General features: G+C 44.3%; 3 protein-coding genes and 1 long non-coding RNA gene across 7 annotated transcripts; 3 read left to right on the forward strand and 1 right to left on the reverse strand.

Moving 5' to 3' along the window:
* The first annotated feature begins 219 nt into the window (after nucleotides 1–219).
* Nucleotides 220–1,289, forward strand: LOC9642919 (probable prefoldin subunit 2). Its single transcript, XM_002986859.2, has one exon. The coding sequence runs from the start codon at nucleotides 264–266 to the stop codon at nucleotides 708–710; it is 447 nt and encodes a 148-aa protein (XP_002986905.1). The 5' UTR covers nucleotides 220–263; the 3' UTR covers nucleotides 711–1,289.
* Nucleotides 1,140–4,572, forward strand: LOC9642920 (flagellar WD repeat-containing protein Pf20). Of its 4 annotated transcripts, none has more exons than XM_024660798.1 (14): nucleotides 1,140–1,232; nucleotides 1,311–1,762; nucleotides 1,915–2,052; nucleotides 2,110–2,225; nucleotides 2,289–2,434; nucleotides 2,552–2,657; nucleotides 2,710–2,829; nucleotides 2,900–3,135; nucleotides 3,250–3,393; nucleotides 3,462–3,558; nucleotides 3,629–3,717; nucleotides 3,801–3,993; nucleotides 4,103–4,272; nucleotides 4,343–4,572. In XM_024660798.1, exons 2-14 carry the CDS (start codon nucleotides 1,714–1,716, stop codon nucleotides 4,482–4,484), a joined length of 1,746 nt encoding a protein of 581 aa, XP_024516566.1. In that variant the 5' UTR covers nucleotides 1,140–1,232; nucleotides 1,311–1,713; the 3' UTR covers nucleotides 4,485–4,572. The 4 variants fall into 4 exon arrangements, with proteins under 4 accessions (XP_024516566.1, XP_024516570.1, XP_024516569.1 ...); XM_024660801.1 differs by having other exon boundaries at nucleotides 1,147–1,232; nucleotides 1,319–1,762; XM_024660800.1 differs by having other exon boundaries at nucleotides 1,183–1,232; nucleotides 1,291–1,762.
* Nucleotides 4,573–16,710: 12,138 nt separating this feature from the next.
* On the forward strand, nucleotides 16,711–16,969 carry LOC112341154. Its single transcript, XR_002990444.1, has 2 exons — nucleotides 16,711–16,752; nucleotides 16,813–16,969. It is a non-coding gene; the product is annotated as an uncharacterized LOC112341154 (long non-coding RNA).
* A 4,722-nt stretch (nucleotides 16,970–21,691) lies between these two features.
* On the reverse strand, nucleotides 21,692–24,261 carry LOC9642921 (uncharacterized protein At2g33490). Its single transcript, XM_002986931.2, has 9 exons — nucleotides 23,946–24,261; nucleotides 23,796–23,868; nucleotides 23,661–23,735; nucleotides 23,542–23,603; nucleotides 23,423–23,491; nucleotides 23,334–23,362; nucleotides 23,079–23,277; nucleotides 22,841–23,020; nucleotides 21,692–22,755 (listed from the first exon to the last, which is right to left on the reverse strand). The coding sequence occupies exons 1-9, from the start codon at nucleotides 24,054–24,056 to the stop codon at nucleotides 21,799–21,801; spliced, it is 1,755 nt and encodes a 584-aa protein (XP_002986977.1). The 5' UTR covers nucleotides 24,057–24,261; the 3' UTR covers nucleotides 21,692–21,798.
* Nucleotides 24,262–24,315: the final 54 nt, after the last annotated feature.

Consider the following 24,315-nt stretch of genomic DNA (forward strand, 5'->3'; position numbering starts at 1 on the left):
TCGAAGGAGATCTATCTTTGAGAGAAGAAGCCAATGCTGATAATACCTTGAGTGCCCTGTTCAAGCCCTTGGATGTGATAGAGTTCTTCACACTAGAGATTTCCTCTGGAGTGGAAGAAGCCATTGGACAATCAGCCCAAGAACTTTAATGGACAATAAAACCCTAATTCTAGTATACAAGGGTAAAAAAGTATTAGTTAAAATCATCCAAGGGTTAAAAGCTACAGTTAAAATTTCCTCCATTTTTAGGGCTCTTGCGGGCGATGGCGGAGGGCGGCGACGGTGAGCTCGGCAGCGAGCAGGCTGTGGCATCGCGGTGGAGCTTCATGAGGTCAGAGCTGAACCAGCTCCACTCCAAGGTCACGGAGATGGAGCTGGAGCTGAGCGAGCATGCCCTAGTGATCGGCGCCATCAAGCCGCTGGATCCGGCCAGGAAGTGCTTCCGGCTGATCGGCGGCGTCCTGGTGGAGCGCACGGTGGGCGAGGTCCTGCCGGCCGTGCAGAGGAACAGGGAGGGGCTGGAGGACATGATCAAGCGCCTGGCGGAGGCGCTGGAGAGGAAGAAGCGAGAAATCGCTGAGTTTGAGGCCAAGTATAAGATCAAGATCAGGAGGGCGGATGAAGTAGCGGACGAAGAACAGGCCAAGAATCAAAATGCCGTCGCTGGTGCTGCCGCGCAGGGTGTCTTGGTGGGTTCTTCTTCCTCGTAGTTCTTCCTCAAGTTCTTTCTTCTTCATCATAGTTCTTCCTCATAGTTTTCTTTCTCTCGAGTTCTTCTAGCTGATAGACTCTGGTCTAGTTTCTTCTACTTAGAGACGGAGGGAGGGATTGCTTATCTTTCTTTAGGAGGAGGAGTTCTCGTAGAGGTCAGGATGTCCAGACGCTGCTACTTTCGATCAAGTCCCTGCTATAGTGGTGGTGATCATCGGGTGTTTGCAACGCTACTGCCTTGTAGAGGTGGTGCTGTTCTTGGAGAGAAGAGGCGGTGGTGGAAGGCTGGAGTTGGAAAGGTTCTCGATGTTGGTGCTGGAATTTGAGCAAGACCATCTCCGACTGGGCCGCCGAGAGTTGCTTCCGGAGCTGGGCGATCTGCTGCTGCAAGGTGAAGATCGCTCCCAGGCAGCCGTAGACGGGGTCGCGGATTCTCGCGTTGGCCTCGTAGACGATGCTCGCCACCGCGTCCCGCCGCCGCTCCACGGGAAGTTCCTTGGGAGGGAGAGAAAGATCAAGAGGTAGAAAGCGGAAAAAACTCTTCTTTTTTTTCGATCGAATTCTCGTTCTTACCTGTAGCATCTTGCTCACATTGCTAGCGCCGAAGATCTTGTGGACTTGCGCGAACTTTTGCGGCTCGCTCGAGGAGAAGTAAGGCGCAAAGACGCACTCTCTGGTGCATTTGCGCCGCAAGAGCTTACACGCGGCGCAGGGGGACGAAGAAGAGGAGCGCGGAGGCGAGGAAGAGGATGAGGATCCCGGCGGCTTCGCCGCCGCCGCTCGCGATTGGTGGTGGAGCTCCAGCGCTGCGAATTGCCAAGAAAGAATTCGAGAGATTGGATCGATTTTTCGATCGCTTCCCCGGATTGATTGAAGAGGGAGCCAAAGTGAAAAGTCAAAACCTTGCGCGATCATGAGGCCCCGTTGACTAAATGTACTTCAACGGAGGAGAATCGCGGGGAATATGCTTCTAGAGCTGACAGTTATTTAACTTTCGCGGGGATGAGCAGCGAAGGCGACAATGAGATTGACAACGCAAATGCGAGCGAAGGTAAAACTTTCTTTGGCTTTTTCCTGGCTGCGTTTGATCGAACGATCGCTTTGAGCTGGAGTGGATCTTGGGTTCTTTTTTTTTTTTTTGCTCTTCGTATGTATATTCCAGCTGATCTTGTGTCGATTGTTTTGGATGTTTCTTCGTTGCAGAGAATGAAGAGGAGAGCGATGATGATTTCAACTACGAAGAGGAGTTGGAATTCGATAGCGGCTCCGAGCCTGACGAGACGCAGTCGGAGGATTTGGATGCTACGCTCAGATCGCTCGAGAAGCTGTCTTACATGCTTGGTACGGACAAACCCTTCCTTTTGTGTTTTCTTTCTGGAACACAGTTCCGTGGTCCAGGCAAAGGCAAGCAAGGGACGGATGCCGCCGTCACGCGCAAGCCGGAAGTTGCCGACGATTTCGTGAGGAACTTCTTGATCCGGATGGGCATGACAAAAACAGTAGCTACATTCGAAGTGAGTCAAAGAAAACTTTCTTTTGTTCTCCACAGTGACTGTTTCTCCTGTTCTGTTTTCTAGACAGAATGGTACCAGATACGAGAGAAGAAACGAATTCTAGACAGCCAGATTGGACTCGTGCCTGATGAGTACGTGAGGAGCATGAAACAGGACGAAATCGTCACCAGTTTGCAGCACCAGCTCAAGCAGGCAAATCTTCTGGCACAGTATGAAACTCTGGCATTCTTATCATCGCTTTGTCTTCTTTGATTTTTCTTCTTTCCTGTGTTTCCTCTATTGCATCTTTGTATCTGGGCCTAAATTTGACAACTTTCAGACTGCAGATACCGCCATGAAATGCTCGAGAAGCTCCGAAGGGAGAGAAACGTCCACCGTATGCACCACCGGCGCATCGCCCAAGAGAAAAACAGGCTCATTGTCGACGTCAAGGTTGGAAAAAACGTAGTTTCTCAAACTTATCATCTTTTTCATTTCCTTCCAGAGGCTCAGGAAGCACTATGCACAGTACGAGCCGATCATCCGGGAGCTCAAGAAGAAATACGACACGTTAATGCGGACCAAATCCATGATAGCTTTGGAGCGAGACAGGCTTCAAGCGCTGGTAATTGCTTGTTTTTTTCATGCAAAATTCGGAGACTTTGAGAGGTTTTTCTTTGCTTTTGTTCTTGCAGCTTGCGGCTTCCGAATCTGGCTCCGAGTCATCCTATGGAACTGGCACTGTTTCGAGCAAGGCCAAGTCCGCCAAGGACTTGGCCGCAAGGAGCAGCAGCATGTCCGGCCAGATCTACCGAGCCGCCGACCCTCTCTCAATCCCTCGAGCCGTCTCGGCTATCTCGCAAGAGCCCACCATCGTCAAAACTTTCGTGCTCCAGAAGACTTTCAAAGGCCATACCATGCCGATAAGCAAGTAAGTCTCCTCAGATCCTTCTCTAATAGTTTTCAATTTTTCTAGCAACTCTTCTTTCTATTAGTTTTCCTCCTTCCAAGTTGAAGACTTACTGTATTGTATTGGTTTTTGCAGTGTTGTTCTTCATCCAAAGAAGCCAGTTGGGGTGACGGCGTCAGATGATTCGACCTGGCAAATGTGGGGTCTTCCCGCTGGTGATCTGATCATGACCGGAGATGGACACAAGAGCTGGGTGGCGGGTATCGATTTTCATCCAAAGTTGTGCCAAACTTTTCTTCTTACTTCTCGAGAATCAAGCCTCAAATCTAGCCTTCTTCTCTTTGCAGTGGGATGCAATTGTCTTCGTCATCTGGAGACTGCACAGTCAAAGTATGGAGCTTTGAAAAGGCCTGCTGCATACACACATTCTCGGATCACACGCAGGTTCTCAAAAATTCTCTCTCCCTGTTTTTTTTTTTTTATTGTTCTTCGCAAACTTTACGTGTTTGCTCAGGCTGTTTGGGGAGTTTCGTACCACAACAGCGGTGAAGTTCTCGCCAGTGCTTCCATGGACCACACCGCACGCATCTGGGACCTCGTCAGGCATGCAAAGATTGAAACTCTCTTTCCGTGCAAAGCTAGACTGACTCGTAATTTTTACTTTGTTTTTTCTTTGCCTTGGTCAGCATGAAGTGTAGAGGCACGCTCAGAGGTCACGTAGACTCGGTAAATGGCTGCATTTGGCAGCCTTACAACAGTATTCTTTGCACGGCTTCCAGCGACAAAACCGTCAGCTTGTGGGACGCGCGCTCCTCGCTCTGTGTCCAAACGTTTTACGGCCACCAAAGCTCTTGCAACCACGCAGCTTTCGACCCAAAGGTAACTCTTCCGAAGTTATAAGCTCTTTTCGATCGAGTAATCTCACTTCATGCACAGAAAAGCTATAACCCCGCATGATTCTTGAACCTCTTTGTCTTGAAACTTCCAGGGAGAGACGGTGGTGTCTGTCGATGCAAATGGGATCGTAAAGATCTGGGACATTCGCAAAGTTGCCGAGTACGCCACCATCGACGTTGGGCCTCATCCGGCAAACAAATGCGCGGTGGACAAGAGTGGCTACGTCGTCGCGATCGCAAGCAGCGACAGTACCATCAAATGGTAGCGTCCTCTTTCTCTTTTCCTCCGTGGTTTCTTTCTTCCTTCTCAGTGACTCTATACTATCTGGCAGCTTCCAAACTTACGGGGAGGTGGTTCCAATTCGAGAGTTTCAAGGGCACACCGACGCCGTCCAGGCAGTGGTGTTTGATCGAGCTGGGAAGTACATGGTCTCGGCTGGGAGTGATTGCACCTTTCGCATCTGGGGGCCATAGTGGACTTTTGCTGACTTTACTCATTGGCTTTCAAAAAGGGAATTTGACTATATAGTTGAATGAATGTCCTAAAAAGAAAGGTTGACAAGAACGACTTCCTCCATGCCAAACAACAAGCAAGGGTTTTCGGCAGCTTTCGAGATGGATAACTCAATCTTAGACGATCTCTCGCCTGAGATATACTCCATGGTCGTCTCAAGGATAAGAGATTATGATGCTGGAAAAATGGGCGACAAGACGATGAGAGTAGATGGGTGGCACAATTTTCTCCAGGGGACGGAGGTGGATGATCAGTTCATTGCGTTTGTTGTGGCGAGGGGCGATGTGGAAAGGATAGAGATGAATTGCGCTACAGTGTCGAGCTTTAAAGATCACGGAGGTCGAAGGGTAGAAGATTTCAAGACCTTGGATGATGATTTCATTGAGAGCCAGATCAAAGTTTGGGGTGTGTCAAAAAATCACTTGATCATGGACTACACAGAGCTTTTTGAAAGCACAAATGGGAAGCCAAAAATATTCCCATTTGTCCGCCATGCTCAAGGAATGATCTCTTGTAACCTTTGAGTAATCTCAAAGGTTATTTAAAAGGTGATTTAAGTTAGATTTATTTTCTTGAAGAATAAAACTATGCCAAAGATTAACTAATTTTTATGAGTAAAGGTTTTAACATGTTAATCAATTTTTATATTGTGCCTTTGCCCCAAATGTTTTGACAGCAGTAAGCTTTTCAGTGATTGCCCAAGACGGCTTGAGGGACTGAAAGAAGGCTGGCTCGGTAGACCCAAGTCCTTGGCAATGGAAACAGTTTTAGATCCATACAATGATTCAAAGCCACCATAAGCTGCAAGTAAATTGCATGAAAAAAACAAGCAAAGAAAGATTGAGGCTCCAAAACTAGATAATTTCTTCTTTTGCTTTCTGATGATGGGGAGATCACCACCATCACTCTTGGCACAGGCTCCATCGCCATAATCTATAATTAAAAAAAGGAAAAGTACACATGTGCTTTCAAAATAATCCATGATTAAGCTGATCTTGGTCTCCATTAAGTCCTCATCCAAAGTTTTGAAAACTTCAACCCATGATCTCTAAAGCTTGAAACTTTATTGCAATTCATCTCTGTTCTTTCCACATCGCCCCTCGTCACAACAAATGCAATGAAACGATCATCCACCTCCATCCCCTGCAGGAAATAGTCTCACCCCTCCACTCTCACCGTCTTGTCGCCCATCTCGCCCACCACCGACGACAGAGATTGTCCAATTTCCATAGCAGAAGCTGTGCAAAACTCTTGTTCGTTATTTGGTGCATCCATTCAACTATATAGTCAATTCCCTTTAGTCCACGAAAGTCAACAAAAGTCAAATGGCTATGGCCCCGGAGGCCATGTACTTCCCAGCTCGATCTAACACCACTGCCTGGATGGCATCCGTGTGCCCTTGAAACTCTCGAATTGGATCCACTTCTTTGGAAGTTGCCAGATCGTATAGAGTCACTGAGAAGGAAGAAAGCAACCAGGGAGGAGAGAAAGAGGACGCTCCCATTTGATGCTCAACGTCGATGGTGGCGTACTCGGAAACTTTGTGAAGATCTTTACGATCCCATTTGCATCTATAGACACCACCGTCCCTCCCCTGGAAGGTTCAAGACAAAGAGGTTCAAGAATCATGTGGGAGATTACTCGATCGGAAAGAGCTTATAACTTGGGAAGAGTTACCTTTGGGTCGAAAGCTGCGTGGTTGCAAGAGCTTTGGTGGCCGTAAGACGTTTGGACACAGAACGAGGAGCGCGCGTCCCACAAGCTGACTGTTTTGTCGCTGGAAGCCATGCAAGAATACTGTTGTAAGGCTGCCAAATGCAGCCATTTACCGTCTAGAAAATAAAAAACAACACGAGTCAGGCTAATCTGAATGGAAAGATACTTTCAATCTTGGCATGCCTGACGAGGTCCCAGATGCGTACGGTGTGATCCATGGAAGCACTGGCTAGAACTTCACCACTGTTATGGTACACACGTAAAGTTTGTGAAGAACAATAAAAAAGAGGGAGAGAGAATTTTGAGAACCTGTGTGTGATCCGAGAATGTGTGGATGCAGCAGGCCTTTTCAAAGCTCCAGACTTTGACTGTGCAGTCTCCAGACGATGAAGACATTTGCATCCCACTGCAAAGAGAAGAAGGCTAGATTTGAGGCTTGAGAAGTAAGAAGAAAAGTTTGGCACAACTTTGGATGAAAATCGATACCTGCCACCCTACTCTTGCGTCCATCTCCGGTCATGATCAGATCACCAGTGAGAAGACCCCACATTTGCCAGGTCGAATCATCTGAGGCTGTCACTGTAACTGGCTTCTTTGGATGAAGAATAACACTGCAAAAACCAATACAATACAGTAAGTCTTCAACTTGGAAGGAGGAAAACTAATAGAGAGAAGGGTTGCTAGAAAAATTGAAAATTAATAGAAAAGCTTTGCTCGAAGACCAGTATGAAGTGGGGGTGCGATAGCAGCTTTCCTTCCATAATGCATTTGGGAGGGAGATGGAGGCATAACGTATGGTTATGCCAAACTCCCACTCATGTAGCACAGGAGATCAAGAAGCAGGTGAGAATCTCGACTGGACAGAGCTCCTAGACTTGCTTTTGAGGGAATCTGGTGAAGCGACTGGGGCTGCTCTTGCAAGATCCAAGGTTCAGTGCATCATCATGGCCTCCATCCAAGAGGATCTTCAGCAAAACATGCTAGCAGCATGGGGATACCAAGAGGAGTGACCTGTTTGGTGGATGTTTAGAACATGGTGGAAGCAGACAAGGCTTTAGAGAAGGAGGCCAGATTTGTGAGTTAGAAATGGGCCTGCTCATCAAAAGAGGTGAAGATGCTTTGTGAAGCTATGTCCTACTGAAAGTTTGAAGATCACCGAGGAAAAAAGGAATTTGTAAAGGAAATGGCTATGAAAGAGATACAGAGGGTGGAGGAGGCTATGAACGTGGCACGGGCCACTCTGGATTGCCAGATAAGCAAGATCCTTTTGCAAGAGGAGAAGATTCTCAGGTTGGAAGCTCAACTCTAGAAATCCAAGGACTTGAGAGAGGAGAATGCCCTTCTGGCACAACAAATAGTTGAGTTGCCGTGGAAGACACAGAGAACAAGAAGAGGAAATGTTAGAAGCCGTTCATCATGAGGCTCGACCTCTTAGGGCTCAGGACTTCTCTGAATCTGAAGAAGTCCTTCTGGCAAACCATTAATGTCACAAATAGGGGTCAGAAGATAGTTTTGTGGTTGAAATATTGGTGCTTTAAAATACCTAAGGCATTTCAGTATTTTTAAAAATAGTTGTATGGTTCATGTCATTTTTTGAACTAGCTATAAATTTGAGAAGTTAAACTAGCCTCACAGTAAAGGAGTCCAAGCAATACAGCTATGGAGAAAATATATACAAACAATAACACCAATGTTACAATAAATGGCTAAAATAAAACAAGTAATATAGCTTTCTTACACAATAATATGGTCATGAAAACAAGAGAATGAGAATAGAGCAAACAATTTAAATCATATAATAATATAGCTATAAAACTCAATTCCTCTTAAATGTTATCTAAGTCATATCCAAAACTCGAAAACACTTTATTCATCATTCAATTTTCCCCATGTAGCTTTATCTTTGGAATAGCCATTCCACTAAACCAACAATTCTTAATTTTTCTTATAGCTTGTCTTCACCAATCTTTAGGGTGATGGAATGATCTACAATATCACTAGTGTGCAAACACTTTTTAAGCTTATTCACATATAATGTTGAATGAATCTTCAAATTAACTAATAAGTCTAAAATGTAAGCAAAATCTCCCACGCGCTACAAAATTGTCCAAGGCCCATAATACTATAAAAACAACTTAGCATTGCCACTTCTTTTTAAAGACTGTTGTGTATCCAACAATTTCAGGAAAACTTTTATTATCAACTTTGTACTCTTGATGACGATGATGCTCATCAATAAATCTTTTATCTCTTTTTTGAGTTTGTCTCATATTCAGCTTTACTAACTCAAGCTTATTTTGCATATCCTTTATGAAATCACAAACATGGGCACTCGAACCAAAGATAAACTCAAATTCATAAGAGACTTAAGATCATATCCATATATCACCATGAATAGAGAGATGTTAATAGTCAATTGATGAATACTATTGTGAGCAAATTGGAGCAAAGGCAAATATTTTTCCCATACTATGTATATAGTTTTTACACTTTATCCTATAATGATTTACTAATAGAGTGGAACCTTAACCCTTAGACACATAGATTAAGGGTAATGGAATGAAATTTAAGTTTCAAAGCCTTAAGCCATTGAACAAAAGGATAGAGCCAAATTCTCAAGTATATAGTGAAAGAGCAAATGAACCAAAACACAAAATGACTCTTAAATGAATAGCCTAAAGAGCAAAATGACAAGAACATAGAGTGATATAAGAACAATTCTAAAGCATCTAGTATGTAAATGCTAGAAGCAACACACAAAACAAAGTTAAATGAAGTTTGGCACTATTTTGGACAAGGATATAAGTATTCCACTAGCTAGCATGGTATAAAGTTTGTAGAATAAAGAAGGCATGCAAGTGAGATGTTAAACTATATTTTAAGTTGGTTAGCAATGCTCAACCTTAGAGGAATACATGTTTTGGGCTTTCACCCCAGTGTAAGGAACTAGTTCCCCGAGGTGTCATAAGATAAAGGATCCTTGAAACCATGACCGGAATGATAAAGAGTTCACCGAATGAAACTGAATTTGAGATCGAGTTTGAGACTAAGTCCAAGATTGAGTTTGAGACCGAGTTTGAGATCGAGTTAGAAACCAACTCCAAGTCTGAGATCCAAGATTGGGTCCAAGATTGGCTCCAAGATTGAGTTCGAAACCAAATCCGAGGTCGGGTTTTAAATCAAGTCCAAGATAAAGTCCGAGATTGAGTCCAAAACCGAGTCCGAATAATAATATAGGTCATCATGGGGTGAAAGCCCTAAACAATTGTTGCTAAAGGGGTTCCAAAAGTATAGGAGGCATAGTGAGGATTAGAAACCAATTTTGAAGGAACTCTCCAATGGTGTTTACAAACTAAATTGAGGTTGAAATTGGAGATTAAGGGCTTTAGGTGGGAGTGAGCATGGACTCAAGTGGTGCTAGAAGGGCCACCCAAGGAAGTGCTTAAGAGCAACTCCCATTCTTAGAAAGGAAACCAATTGTAGTGCTCCCAGTTCATGTGGAGTGGTGCCCCACTTAAATGCCTAGTGGTTCATTGGTTTTCACTCCTTCCTAGTGGATTAGGCCTTCCTTTCAGGATGAAAGTGGGGGAGTAGGGGCACTTATACTAGGCCGTTAGGCCATAGTGCCCCCTGGGGCCCTGAAGCAAGTGATACATCCAAGGCTTGGGATTTAGAAGGTCCCATGATTAAGTTTTTTTGTACTATGAGATGTTAAAAACCTAGAGGTTTGATGTGTTTGGTTGTTTATGTTTCTGGGGAGTGTAGCCAAATTTTTAGTCCATTTTAATTTGGGAAGGGGGATTGGGAGAGAAATTGGGAATCTATGGATGGATGGTTAACACTTTATTGCTCGTGTAGTGAGTAGCTAAAACTAAATAGGATCAAACAAGAGTTGGTACAATAGGTGGGAACCATGGTGAGGGAACTTTATTAATGCCAAGGCAGTGGTAGTCGAATAAATAAAGTAAACTAACAAATTGGTGTCAAGACCCCCAACAAGATCAAGACTGGAAAATGCTAAAGACAAAGAGAAAAAGCTAGTGAAAACAAAGAAGAGGCCTTAGATTGGTGTTGATTCAGATTGTGGAGAAATGGAACAAGGCTAACATATATATACTATAGGTTGATAAAGCTCCACCACTCTTGAATCGAGGACGGCCTAAATATAGCTGAGGTCGAGGAGGCGCCATATCATCATCAGGAATGTGGCTTGAGACTCAGGAATCGGGAAGTGTCTCGAGAGTCAGGAATAGGGAAGTGTCTCAAGAGTCAGGAATAGGGAAGTGTCTCGAGAGTCAGGAATGTGGTTTGCAGGTCAGGAATCCGGCGAGAGTCAAGAAATTGGCAAGAATTGGGGGATTCCTGACAGCACCCCCTCCTCAAGAACGAGTGGAACGAGGATGTGAACGAGAACGAAGAGGAGGATGAGATGAGCGGCGAGGGATGGGAGATGGAGAAAAAGAATGAGGACTAGGACGAGAAGGATAGCGGCGGTGGAAGTCCTGAACAAGGTCAGGAGAATGAATCAGGTTGTCCGCAGGTTCCCAAGTGCGTTCCTCAGGTCCGTAACCCTTCCAGTCCACCAGATAGTAGAGTTTAGACCGTGAAATCTTGGAATCAAGGATGTCCTGAACCTCGTACTCAGACCCATCCTCGAGCTGTACTGGTGGAGGCGGAGGAATGACCCGATTTGGAATAGGACTGGGAATATAAGGCTCAAGGAGAGAGGAGTGAAAAACGGGGTGAATTTGATATGAGGAGGGAAGTGCAAGGCGATAAGTGACAGGATTAATGATGGCAGTGATAGGGAAAGGACCAAGGTGTTTGAAATCGAGTTTTGGACAGGGCCTGGTGGTGGAGATATTTCGCCTGAGGAGCCAGACTTTATCCCCGATATTGTAAGGGGGACAATCCTGACGATGGACATTGGCAAATGTTTTATGAGATTCCTGAGCACGATGGAGGTGGAAGGAGATGGAGTTGTGGATTTCCTGGAGGTTGGAGATAAATGCCTCAGAGCGGGGATTTGAACGAGAGGATTCAGATGGAGAAGGAAGTGAGAGATTGAATCGGGGATTTCGGCCAGAGTTTGCAAAGAAGGGGGAAACTCGAAGAGAGGAGTGAACAGAGTTGTTATAGGAGAACTCAGCAAGAGGAAGGATATCGAACCAGTTATCCTGATGATAGTTGATGAAGCACCTCAAGAATTGTTCCAACGTCTGAATCGTTCGCTCGGACTGCCCATCAGTTTGAGGATGATATGCCGAAGAGAGGTTGGCCTTCACTCCAAGCAGCTGCAAAAACCGTTGCCAGAAATGAGAGATGAACTGAGGCCCCCGATCTGAAACCACATCTGTAGGAATCCCATGAAGTCGGAAAATTTTCCTGAATACCAGTTTTGCCATGTCCTCGCCCGAAAACTCCTTGGTACATGGCAAGAAGTGCGCCATCTTTGTGAAGCGATCCACCACGACTAAAATGCTGTTGAAGCCTCCAGAACTCGGAAGATCACTCAAGAAATCCATGGAGATGGATTCCCAAGGACCTGAAGGGACCGGAAGGGAACGAAGCAAACCTGAAGGAAGGTGGCGAGGTACTTTATTCCGGGCACAAGTGTCACAGGAGGTAACAAAAGCTTTGATGTAGTCGTCCATGTGAGGCCACCAAAAGTCCCGTGCAACTAGCTCATAGGTTTTCGCAATGCCGAAGTGACCAGCAGTCGGGCTATCGTGGCACGCCATCAGGACCAACCTTCGAGCATCACCTTCAGGAATGTAAAGCTGCTCCCCACGGTACAATAAACCATCTAAGAACTCGAACTCGTCAAATCGCCGACAGTCGGGAGTCACTGGGTGTCCAGCCTGAAGATGGGGGAAAATGTCGCTAGCAAGATCATCGGATTGAAGATCGTTTCTGATTGCATCCATCAAGGAGGAGTCCTGAGGGGCCAGGGAAATTGCCATAACTTGAAGCCGATCAGGACCGAGGATAACTTGATCCTGTTGATCGAAGTCAGGGTTACCAGGCCTGAGACTGAGATAGGAGTGCCTTGAAAGAGCATCAGAAAGGCCTTGAAACTTTCTAGGTCTGTACTTGATAACAAAGTCAAACCGACTTAGGAATTGGGCCCACCTTGCTTGACGACGGCTTAAAACTCGGGAAGTGGCAAAGTACTCGAGATTTTTGTGATCCGTCCAGATTGTTGTTTGATGGCTCGCCCCCTCCAAGAAACGATGCCACTCTCCAAAGGAATCCACGATGGCAAGGAGCTCCTTGTCGTGGATTTCGTAATTGATCTCCGCAGGCTGGAATTTCCGAGAATGGAAAGCGACTGGATGAAGTTTGTGATCCGCTCCAAGTTGAGACAGCACAGCACCAATGGCAAAGTCGGAGGCATCAGCCTCGATGAAGAAAGGTTGTGAGGAATCAGCATGGATCAAGACAGGAGCAGAACTGAAGGCCGCCTTGAGTGTGTCGAAGGCCTGCTGGGCAGCAGCAGACCAAGAGAAGGGAACATCCTTGCGAGTGAGATGTGTGAGAGGAAGGACAATGTCAGAGTAGTGATCAATGAATTTGCGGTAGAAGTTGGCGAAGCCAAGGAAAACCTGAACGTCCGACATTGATTGTGGAGGCTCCCATTCGAGAATAGTCTTGACTTTGGCAAGATCCATCGTGATACCCTCAGGAGTGACAATGTACCCAAGGAACTCCACAGACTGCTGATCAAAGGAACATTTCTCAAGCTTCGCGTATAGGCCGTGTTCTCGCAGCTTCGCTAGCACCTTGCGTACATGTTCGTCATGCTCCTCCTGAGTTTTTGAGTAGATGAGGATGTCATCGAGGTAGACGATCACCATCTGATCAAGAAACTCCTGAAAGACGTCCTTTGCCATGTGTTGGAAAACTGCTGGAGCATTTGTCAAGCCAAATGGCATGACAGTGTACTCGAAGTGGCCATAGCGGGTTCGGAACGCAGTCTTCCATTCATCACCAGGCCGGATCCGGATCAGGTTGTATGCTCCACGGAGGTCGATCTTGGTGAAGAAGCGGGCACCGCCGAGACGTTCCAACAGGTCCGAGATCGGGGGCAGCGGATAACGGTTCCGAACAGTCACCTTGTTCAAACCTCGGTAGTCGATGACTAGCCGCAAGCTCCCATCCTTCTTCTTGACAAAGAAGACAGGCGCTCCAGCCGGGGACTGCGAATGCTGAATGTAGCCTGAGGCAAGGTTCTCATCCACGTACTCTTTGAGGGCCTTAAGCTCGGACAGGGATAACCCGTAGATAGGCCCCCACGGAGGTGACGCTCCTTCCTGTAAATCAATGGGACAATCATAAGGCCGATGAACAGGCAGTACACTAGCTTTTTTCTTGTCAAACACATCCCCAAAATCATGATACTTCTCAGGAAGACTGACAGGAAAAACATGCAAAGCAAAAAGAAAAAGAGGTTCTTCATGAAGGAGTTCTTTCATAGTGATTGTGGAGATAGGAGGAGGCGTACGACTAAATGGAATGATGAGACGAGGATACGGTCCAGTGTAAGATGGAAGAGAGGAAAAAGAAGAGGGTGAAAACTTTATAGAGTCAGGAACAGAACCCCGATTTGAGTTTAGGGAACTTTTCCTGATTCGGACTCGATGAACAGTAGGGGAAGCCATGGGAGAGATGAGCTGTAATTCCTTCCAACAGATTTGAGGCTGATGTAGTTGGAACCAAGGAAGACCGAGCACCACAGAGGAGGACTTGTTGTTGATGATATTGAAGGCGATATCGGTGACGGTGGACCCGATGTGTACTCGAACGGGCAATGTTTCCCTAAGTCCAGAAGATGGAGACACAAAATGCCCGCCGATGCCTTCAACCCTCAAATCCCGTATGGTAGGAGAAAGAGGAACGTGATGTCGGGCAGCAAAGTCCGTGTCCATGAAGCAGGAAGTTGCACCCGAGTCCAGTAACGCCAGAGCCTTGAGTCCCGATTGTCCGGTGAAAGAAAGGAGACATGGGACGCGGAAGTTGTGGGAATTGGTGGTGGCTTTGATGAAAGGTGGTGAGGAGCTTGATAAAGAAGAAAAGTGATTTTTATTCGGGGAGTCCAAACAGACAGCTCCTACTCTGTTTGGACAGGGTCGTTTCCCGACTGCAATAGAGGTGGACTTTGAGGCAGAGTGAACTCGAGCAGTCGAGGAGGCTTCTTGGGACATACAACTGCTTTATGATTAGGATCAGCACAATAGAGGCAAAGATTATGAGATATTCGACGTTGCTTCTCAGCAGGACTCAACTTCCCTCTAATGAGTCGGGGAGTACCAGAAATATCCATTGGAACCGGAGCAGTAGGTTCAGGAGTATGCCCCGAAGACTCAAGCTGGGATTCCTGAGTCTGGGACGGAAAAACAGTGGCGCGGCGACTTTCCTGACGACGTTCAAAGAGACGATTGTCACATCAAACAGCTTTGTTGATGGCATCCGATAGGTCCTTGGGATCCTCCATGGTGAGCAACAAATCCTTGACACCGTTGTTGAGGCCGAAACGAAATTGGTCAATCAGGGCCCGCTCATCCCACTGAGTGTCCAAAGCAAGGAGTTGGAACTCTGCAGCATAGATCGAGGCAGGACGAGACCCTTGAGAGAGACGTCTCATCTTTGTGGTAGCAGCCCGAACCCGATCCGTCTCACCAAAACATGCTTCGAGCTTCTCTTTGAACAATTGAAGATCCATCAGTTCTGGAACCACGACCCCTTTCATGCTCTTCTCCAAAAGAGGAGAAAACCATGACAAAGCTGCACCTTCGAGCAACGTCCCAATCACGCCGATTTGAGACTCGAGAGTAGGGTACCGCCGATGTTGAAGTGCGAAGATCAACTCCATCTAGTTCAGGAATCCGCGAAGCTCCGAACGCTTGCCTGAAAATTTCGCCGGGAAGCTCACCTTCGGTTCAGGAACTTTGCTGGATCCTTGAGCCGAAAGTGAAGCAAGCTCCTGCTGCATGCGAAGAAGGGTCGCCTTCAGCTCGGTATTCTCAAACTGGATTTTTGCAAGGACTTCAGCAAAGAAATCAGGATGGCTTGGAGACTCCATTGGCAAGAAGAAAGAAAAAAGGGGGAAAAAAAGGCAAAGGTAATCAAACAATCAAAGCGAGCTAAAAGAAAAGCAAAAAACAACAATCTGAATCAAACTGTCAAGACCCCCAACAAGATCAAGACTGGAAAATGCTAAAGACAAAGAGAAAAAGCTAGTGAAAACAAAGAAGAGGCCTTAGACTGGTGTTGATTCAGATTGTGGAGAAATGGAACAAGGCTAACTTATATATACTATAGGTTGATGAAGCTCCACCACTCTTGAATCGAGGACGGCCTAAATATAGCTGAGGTCGAGGAGGCGCCACATCATCATCAGGAATGTGGCTCGAGACTCAGGAATCGGGAAGTGTCTCGAGAGTCAGGAATAGGGAAGTGTCTCGAGAGTCAGGAATAGGGAAGTGTCCCGAGAGTCAGGAATGTGGTTTGCAGGTCAGGAATCCGGCGAGAGTCAAGAAATTGGCAAGAATTGGGGGATTCCTGACAATTGGAAAAGAAAAATTTATGGCTTACAATTTGGTATTTTCCTCAATTCTAGCAAAGGATAAAAGTGGATTATTGAGAGATGGCTAAAGTAAGGCTTAAAAGAACCAAGGTGGAGACGAAATCTCCTCCAGAGCTAGAGCCTTTAATCAAACAAGAAGCTATGGATGAAGAATCCTTACACAAAAAAAACTCCAGTGAGGAAATTTTTAAACAAGAGTTCGGTGGTGAAGTTCGGTCATTCAAGGCTCAATTGGATGTTCTAGAAGGACAATTGGCACAAACCAATGCCTTATTGAAGACTTTCGTATGCAAGTTAAAGCATGACAAGAAGCAGAAGAAAAGACAAAAGACTACAAATGTTGACAATGTAGAAGGCGTGGACCCTTTGGTGGGGATTGAGGCAGAACTGAATAAGGTTGAACAAATCAAAGTGGAATTAATCCTTCATGTAGTTCCTAAGTACAAACTAAAGCCCCCACCAGTCTTCAAGGGAGTGAATAATTATAAAGTGGTGGAGGATTGGTTTTACGATATGGAGGATTATTTTCAAGTTTTGCAATTATTGAGCTCAAAGAAGCTCTTATATGTAAAACTATACTTGGCAAATAATGCTAAATTTTGGTGGAGAACAACAAAGGCCAACGAAGGACTGATAGCCTCTTGGGAAATTATGAAGGTAAGGATTCGTACAATTTATATTCCTTTGAATCCTACTCTTCATCTAAGGGATGAATTGAGTAGGCTGAAGTAGATATGAACCATTTAAGAGTATATGAATGTGTTTATGACGAAGAGGATTTTTGTTATGGACATATATATATATAATGACAAAATACATGTCATTATATTACATGGTTTACAGCCAAAGGATACACTTCCCTTCCTGTGAAGGTGCTAATTTGGGAAGCTTTCTCCAAAGCTAGTGACGATCGGGACAGATACAAGGTAAAGCTTGCTTCTATCGTTTCTTCTTCTTGCTCTCTAGCTAATGCTACACTGAAACAGGATGAAATACGGAAGCTGCAATTGCAGAAAGCGTTGCTGGAAGGGAAGATCCTAGAGTTACAAGTGCAAAAGAGAAAAACACTTGGATCTCGGGAATGACCCGGATCCCATCCTCCACCAGATTCTAAAATATGCCGTTTTAATTGACTTTTTTCTTTCTTTTTGATTCTTTATCTGACTTTCAATTTAGATCTACTTTTGTCATTATATATATATATGTCCATAACAAAAATACATTTCACATGATACATTTCATGTCCTCATAGCAAGCTTACAAACTTGGGCTCGAGGCGAGGTGATGTGTTAGAACCCAACCAATTATAAGGAAGCATTAGATACAGCTATTAAGGTGTAATTGAATGATAACCTATGAAAGGGGAACACAACAAGGTCAAAGTTCACATTTAGCAAAGGAGCCAAACCAAGGAGAACATATGGCAAAGGGAAATTTAGGAAGTGTTTTTTTAAGAATGAGTCCTTAGGGTTTCGGAAAGGTACATTTGATGGCTAGTGACCAAATACATGGGGGAGTCAAGCGAAAAGGGACAAACCCATTGATAAGAAGGTTAAGTTTGCTAGTAGCCTGGGAAACAATGTATGCTTTAACTATGGTGAAGCAAGACACTCTTTGAGTCAATATAAAATAGAGCAAAAAAGAATTAAAAGCTAAACTCAATTTATTAACACTTGAACAAGGAGGACTAATAAAGGGAATCAACAGTATGAACCTTTGCCATTGTGGGAGTAAAAACAGAATATTTGAAAGGACTTGTTAAGATGTAACTTTTAATACCCATAGTCACATTCACAATATTTATCAAGTTAAGTTTCTTATAAAAAAATTAACATATCTTCCAACAATTGATTCATGCTCTTTGTCTATCTATTTGATTGTGGATGTTCACCATTACTCATGCTCATATTTTTATCAAATATCATTTGCCAAAATTTGGATGTGAGTTGTGATCTTGATCACTTACAATATCACTTGGCAAACTATAAAAATTGAATAATAATTTTATAAATATTTAGATAAGTTTAGGAGTTTTAATTGTTGTTTTCACTAGAAAAATGTGAGCCATTTTTGTCAAATGATCTACAACAACCCAAATAGCATCATTTCTTCAAAAAGTCTTAAGCAATGAGATATTATCCCACTTATCTCAAGTACACATAAAGGATGATAGAGGTTAACAAACTTTTGATGATTAATTTTGACTGCCTGGCAAATCAAATAACCACATAATTACTTTTTAACATCTAAATTCATCTAAGGCCAAAAGAAATACCTCGGATGCTTAGCACTTGGCACATCATAAAACTCAATCAAAATCTATTAAATAAGTTTGTCAACATAATAAATTACCATATGCCCTTTTTTTAGTAGAATTCCATTCAAATCTATAAAGGCATCCTTTAACAAAACTTTATGCAACCATTAGTGATAAAATAGTTAAAATTAATAAATTCTCATTTTATTGTCACCTTTATGCTTGCATCAGATTTTAATAGACATTTCCTACAAAAACTTTGAAATATTAAAGAGAATGATGGTCTAAATCCATATGAAAGTTTGATCCATATAAAAAATATTGCTATTCCTTTATAGTAACAATCATGGCATATAACTCTTTATCTCAAGTAGACCAATTCAAAAGGTTTTATGTAGCACATAGATAAAAAAGAATACTAATGATTGTATATAGAACCATTAAGCTTTACAGAGTTAATACAAACTTGAGACTTTAGTTATTAAACCTTCACCATAGGAAGACGTTTAAGTTGTATCCACAATAGATTTCACTATATTTATATTAGCATTATTTAATCCCTTTACAAGGTATTGCAAAGTAAAAAAGAGGCTATTTAGATGAACACTTTTTCAAAGGGGATAATTTTTGCCTTGATATCAAGTTTTGTGGCAATAAAAACAATTGCCCTCTACTTTGTCTTTCTCCTATTGGTCCGAACAAAATTTCTTAACTTTATTATTATTTGTATTTTGTAAGTTTAGATGCAATAGCAATTGTTTCTTCCCCAAATATAACATATTGGTTGGCTAGTCATCATGTGGATTACACTATTGACCATTCTATTGACCAAATTTGACTAAGTCGACTAGTGGTTTTAGCGAAAATATTTAATTGTAACAATTAAAGAGAATGATTTGAAAAAAATTAAATATATAGAAAAAAAAGCCTATAAATAAGAGTGCACTTAAAATACTTAAGGTTAAGCATCCTTAGGTTTTAATATTATTGGGTTGAAAAACCCAAATTCAAGAGTTTATATTGATTTTTAGTGATAGTCAATATTGTGAGAAATTCATTAAACTCAAACTAGTTTATAAGATCAACCTTTTTAAACTTCTTGATGGATGAAGCATAGGAAAAATTTTGTCAAATCACTCTAAGAAGTTGGCTCAAATTAATTTTGATGGATCTCATGAACTTCTTCAAACTTCTTGACAAACAAAGCATGAAAGCACTTTAATGTAGTTCTTCCACCATGAAAAAGTGTGAATTGTAAGCTTTGTAATAAAAAAAAGTTAATCACCTTGTCCTTATATAAGGGTTGTGGGACTAATAATCAACCTCTTAGGTATCATAAATATTTGATAACAACTTTCATTCCATGATACCATTATCATTGGCATGTGTGATGTACCAATATAATCAAATATGAGATTGATTGAACTTTTCAGGGTCCATGCAAAACAAAAAATTCTTAATGAAATTAATGGAATTCTTAAAATCCTTAATGTCACTTTAAACCTTAGCAATTTAGCATCTTTGTCAAGCAATAATCATTATCACGAACTCTATGTCAGGATCTATATCTTTCTCTTTTGCCATCCCCAAACAAACATGCTAGGGATTTAACCCTAGGAACTTTACTAAGGCTATATAAGATTTTTAGAATATTCTTATAGTTTGTGTTAATTTTGTGTGAAACTACAGCACACCACATTCATCTCAGACTCTCTTTCCATCCAGATTGTGCAAAGCTAGACTGACTCTTGACTTTTCCTTTGCTTCTCTTTGGCTTGGTCAGCATGATGTGTATCAGAAGTCACCTAGACTAAATGGCTGTATTTGGCAGCCTTACAACAGTATTCTTTGCACGAGCAACAAAACCATCAGCTTGTGGGACGTGTGCTCCTCACTCTACATCCAAACGTTTTATGGCCACCAAAGCTCTTGCAACCATGCAGCTTTCGACCCAAAGGTAACAGTTATAAGCTCACTTCCTGCACAGAAAAGCTATAAGCCCAGATGATTTTTGAACCTCTTTGTCTTGAAACTTCCAGGGAGAGACGGTGGTGTCTGTCGATGCAAATGGGATCGTAAGGAACTGGGACATTTGCAAAGTTGCCAGAGTACACCTCGTTGGGCCTCATCTGGCAAATAAATGTGCGATGGACAAGTGGCTACATCATCGCGATCGCAAGCAGTGACAATACCATCAAATGGTAGTGTCCTCTTTCTCTTTTCCTCCCTGGTTTCTTTCTTCCTTCTCAGTGACTCTATACGATCTGGCAGCTTCCAAACTTACGGGGAGGTGGTTCCAATTCAAGAGTTTACCAATGTCGTCCAGGTGGTGGAGTTCTATCGAGCTCTCCACCGGGAGAGATTGCACGTTTCGCATTTGGGGGCCATAGCCATTTGACTTTTGGTGACTTTCTTAAAAGGCAATCATAAAGGGAATTGACTATATAGTTGAATGGAGCACGCCAAGGGTTTTCCGCAGCTTTGGCTATGGGAAAGGACGATCTCCGTCGTCGGTGGTGGTGCAGACAAGAATAGGGCGACACAACGATGAGAGTGGACGAGTGGGACTATTTCCTGGAGGGGACACAGGTGCATGATAGGTTCATTGCATTTGGTGTGGCGAACGGCGATGTGGAAAGGATAGAAATGAATTGCACTAAGGTCTCAAGCTTTAGAGATCATGGGGGTCCAAGGGTTGAAGTTTTCAAAACTTTGGATGATGATTTAGTGGAGGGCAAGATCAAACTTTGGGGTGTGCCAAAAAACCGCATTTTTTGAAAGCACAAAGGGGAAGCCAAAGAAAATCCGCCATGCAAATCTGAAAGTATAAAAAAGACTAATTATGTGTAAATATATAGGAGTGGTGATCTGCCCATCATCAGAAATCTCAAGTATCTAGCCTCAATCTCAATTTCTTGTTTTCCATGCAAGGAATCCTTGTAGGAGATATGTTTTTCCATGCAAGAAAAGTGGTGAAAAAGGATTAAAAATTGTTAAACAGCTTTGCCTTAAAAGGCAAAAAGAACTTTCAAAAGCCAAGCCAGTTAAAAGCGAATAAATCTCCTCAAATAGATTATGGTCTTTTCCATCCTCTAACTACAGAACGTGAGAAGCTACTTTTTCTTGGTCAACATGAACACGCTCAGGTGTATCGATTTTCATCCAAAGTTGTGCCAAACCTCCTCGAGAATCAAGCCTCAAGTATTTCGTTCTTTTATATCTCGTTTCAAGAGAGGGCTTATAACCTTCACTTTGCAGGAAGTGAGATGCGTTTAGAACTTGGGAAAAACTTAAGGTACCGAGTGGATTGGTAATGATCTGGAAAGTTGCACCAATTCATCCAGCAAACAAATGGGAACTTTCATAAAAAGGTGCCAGTTTTGGGCTTTTGGGACGATGGCTCCATCTTTTGTGATGGGGAACGCGTTCTTCGACGATCTCTTGCCAGACATATACTCCATGGTCGTCGAAAGGATTGGAGGCTATGCGTGCGTCGTAATGCAGACAGGAGCTTTAAAGATTGCCAGGGTCCAAGGATCTCTGGTGATTTCCTGGAAAAAAACGCTTGATCATGGACAGGGAAGCCAAAGAAACTAGCTCAAAGGTTATGACTATGCTTTTATTTTATTATACTTTATGAGATTCATTTTGTTGTTCAAAAGCGATTAGATTGCCTGCTTTGAAACTATGTGTTTTTTTTTTAATCTTTGTATATCTAGAGTGGCAATGGAGAAACTCTCTCATTCTTCCGAACACATTTGTTATGGCTCTTGGAAGCTGGCGATGGAGCCTGTGCGAGCGGGGGTGGCGGGAGAGGAGAAGCCTGCGATGAGTGGTGGTGGTGGTGGTGGTGATGATGATGATGAACCGCCGCAGACAACGATTGATGCTGAGTTCCCTGCTGCTGCTGCTGCTGATGGATCTGGATCTGCGGCGGCCTAGACAGTGGAGCCGAGTAAGAAACGCTGCCAGCGGCGAGCTTGGTGCAAGGAGCCGGCGATGGCGACAAGGTGGAGGACGCTAGAGGCGGAGGAGGAAGCTTGTGGAGCTCGCTGACTCGAGGTGGCGACGCAGCGGTGGGAGAGACCGTCGGGGACATCTTTGGAGTTGGAGTGAGAGGCCCGGATTTGTACAAGGGGTCGACTGGGAGCGTCACGCACGGAGGCGGCGGCTGCGTGAGAGGGCCGCTGCTGGGGATGAGCCTCCTCGGCTTGGACGATGCTGTGGAAGCCAGAGGACCCGATTGGAAGCGACGAGGAAAGCTTGGGAACGTACTTAGCTTCTTGTGCTGCTGCTGCTGGGGAGGCGAGGGACGGCGAGCTTTGGAGAGATCCGGGCTTGGTATCCACGATGGCGATGGAGATCCCGTTGGCTCTGTGACCGAGTACATCGGCGGTGCTGTGGAGTGTTCTTGTGTGTTGGGAGCTGACGAAGAAGTTTGTGTTGGCCTGTAGAGATGTAAGACGCCTGGATCGCGGCTGCCTTTCCTCCGCAGCCATGAGTTTGTTCTCGAGAAGATCGGCGCCTTCTTGTTGGACACCCCGTCCAGCATGACTTCGTGGATGCTATTTACACCGTTTGCCTCTGCGAATCTAACCGGGGAGAGTGGAGCCGATCTGCTGCCCGTGTGTGTCTCATACGCAATGCTACAGTGCTTTGGACTGGTCTCCTCCTGCAGCAAAGTTTGACAGTTAAACAAAAAAGAAAACCAGCTGTTGCACTAAACTTCAAAAAAAGAGTCATGGGAAGAGTCTTACTTGCTCTAAAGAACTCGACTGGTCGGACTCTTCGGTAGCATCCTTGGTCTTAAAGAATGCATCATTCTCCCCTCCATCCAGATAGTCCAACGAGGTATCTAGATTACGTTCTTGCACTATCCGACTTATGCAAGGGTCGGCATCGTCTAGGCAACCAAGGCCTTGTCTAAACAAGTGCATCTGCCAACAATACCACGGTTAGCACGTTGGTAGACGTTTTCTTGCAGGAGAAGTAAACCTGAGCTGAGTGATGCCGAGCAGCTTGCGTGAGAAGGTGTCGAGGACGACTTTGCTCCAGGGAGTGAAGACGGCATCCCAGAAACATGGCCAGCTCGTCAAATTGCTCCTTGGACTCTTGCAGTTGTTGCTCAATCTGCGCTTCGGCTTTCACATTCTTGGCTCTGGATTTTCGTAGCCTCATGTGATCGAACAAAATCCTGCGCCACCAATTCGTAAGAACAGCTACATTAATTTACAGAGACTTGCTAGCTACCTCTTTTCGTCGTATTCTTTCTTCGTTTCCTAAGAAAAGGAGAGGTACGTTTCCAGCTTAAACAAGAAAATCTTGATTACCGAGCATACCTCAATGTGACCGAGCTCGCTGAGCAAGCCTTCCGCTGGGACCTTCAGCGTTTCAGAGACGTGGAAAGCCTGGAGAGCTCTACAATCAGAAAGTCGCAACAATTAAAGCCACAACTCACATAAAGATGGAGAAGCCTTGATAGCTCAGACTGTGTCTTGCTGACTTCCTTGAAAGCTGTATCTGCGCACGAAAAAAGATCTTGGAAGCTCAAAACCACGCATTCTAAGCCGAGCTTACTGATATCTCCGTTGTTGTCCAGAGCAAAGGACTCCACCAAAAATGCAGCCATCTCTTGGATGGCTTCGGAAAAGCCTGGATCAATGCAAAACAGTCACGCCTGTCCACACGAAGAAAAATAAATTCCAGTCTGACCATAAGCGCGACCCGCGACACGAGAAGAAACCGCGTGTAACCCTTCGTACTGATTCTTCATGTAGCAAACATCCTGAGCAAGAAATCGCAAAGAACACCCAAGAATGAGGCGAATTTCAGCTCCACAAGAATGCCAGACTCTCCACAAACCTGCATGCCCCTCGTGATCTCCTCGATATCCTGTGTCGGCTCCAGAGCCGCCGCCGGCGACGATTTCTCCTTGAATCGAGCGAGCTCCTTGATCTTCTTCCATGACTTCATCTCTAGCACGCCACACAGCGTTGCTGATTCGAGAAATACCCCCCTGGAACACTACATTTCACGAGCCGGCCGTGCGGATCGAGCGCCGGACGCTTTCACGCGGTCGCATCGAAGATCCCGCGACGAATGGAGCGGCTCCATGCCGCGCTCACGCATTCTTCCGCCATAGCTCAGCACTAAAGGAGAGAGACTACCCTAAAATCCCCTCTCGCTAACCATGCTTTGTTAAGCCCTAAAAACGCGGGGTCTTACGCTAAGT

Source organism: Selaginella moellendorffii, unplaced genomic scaffold (genome assembly GCF_000143415.4).
Source record: "Selaginella moellendorffii unplaced genomic scaffold, v1.0 SELMOscaffold_77, whole genome shotgun sequence".
Classification (NCBI taxonomy): Eukaryota; Viridiplantae; Streptophyta; class Lycopodiopsida; order Selaginellales; family Selaginellaceae; genus Selaginella; species Selaginella moellendorffii.

Coding starts and splice junctions, on each gene's coding strand:
- LOC9642920 (XM_024660798.1), top strand. CDS start 1,714: ATGAGCAGCGAAGGCGACAATGAGATTGACAACGCAAATGCGAGCGAA. Junction 2,658..2,709: donor GGCTCATTGTCGACGTCAAG/GTTGGAAAAAAC, acceptor ATTTCCTTCCAG/AGGCTCAGGAAGCACTATGC. Junction 4,273..4,342: donor AGCGACAGTACCATCAAATG/GTAGCGTCCTCT, acceptor ACTATCTGGCAG/CTTCCAAACTTACGGGGAGG.
- LOC9642919 (XM_002986859.2), top strand. CDS start 264: ATGGCGGAGGGCGGCGACGGTGAGCTCGGCAGCGAGCAGGCTGTGGCA.
- LOC9642921 (XM_002986931.2), bottom strand. CDS start 24,056: ATGAAGTCATGGAAGAAGATCAAGGAGCTCGCTCGATTCAAGGAGAAA. Junction 23,363..23,422: donor GCGAGCTCGGTCACATTGAG/GTATGCTCGGTA, acceptor TCCTTTTCTTAG/GAAACGAAGAAAGAATACGA. Junction 23,021..23,078: donor CTCGGCATCACTCAGCTCAG/GTTTACTTCTCC, acceptor TATTGTTGGCAG/ATGCACTTGTTTAGACAAGG.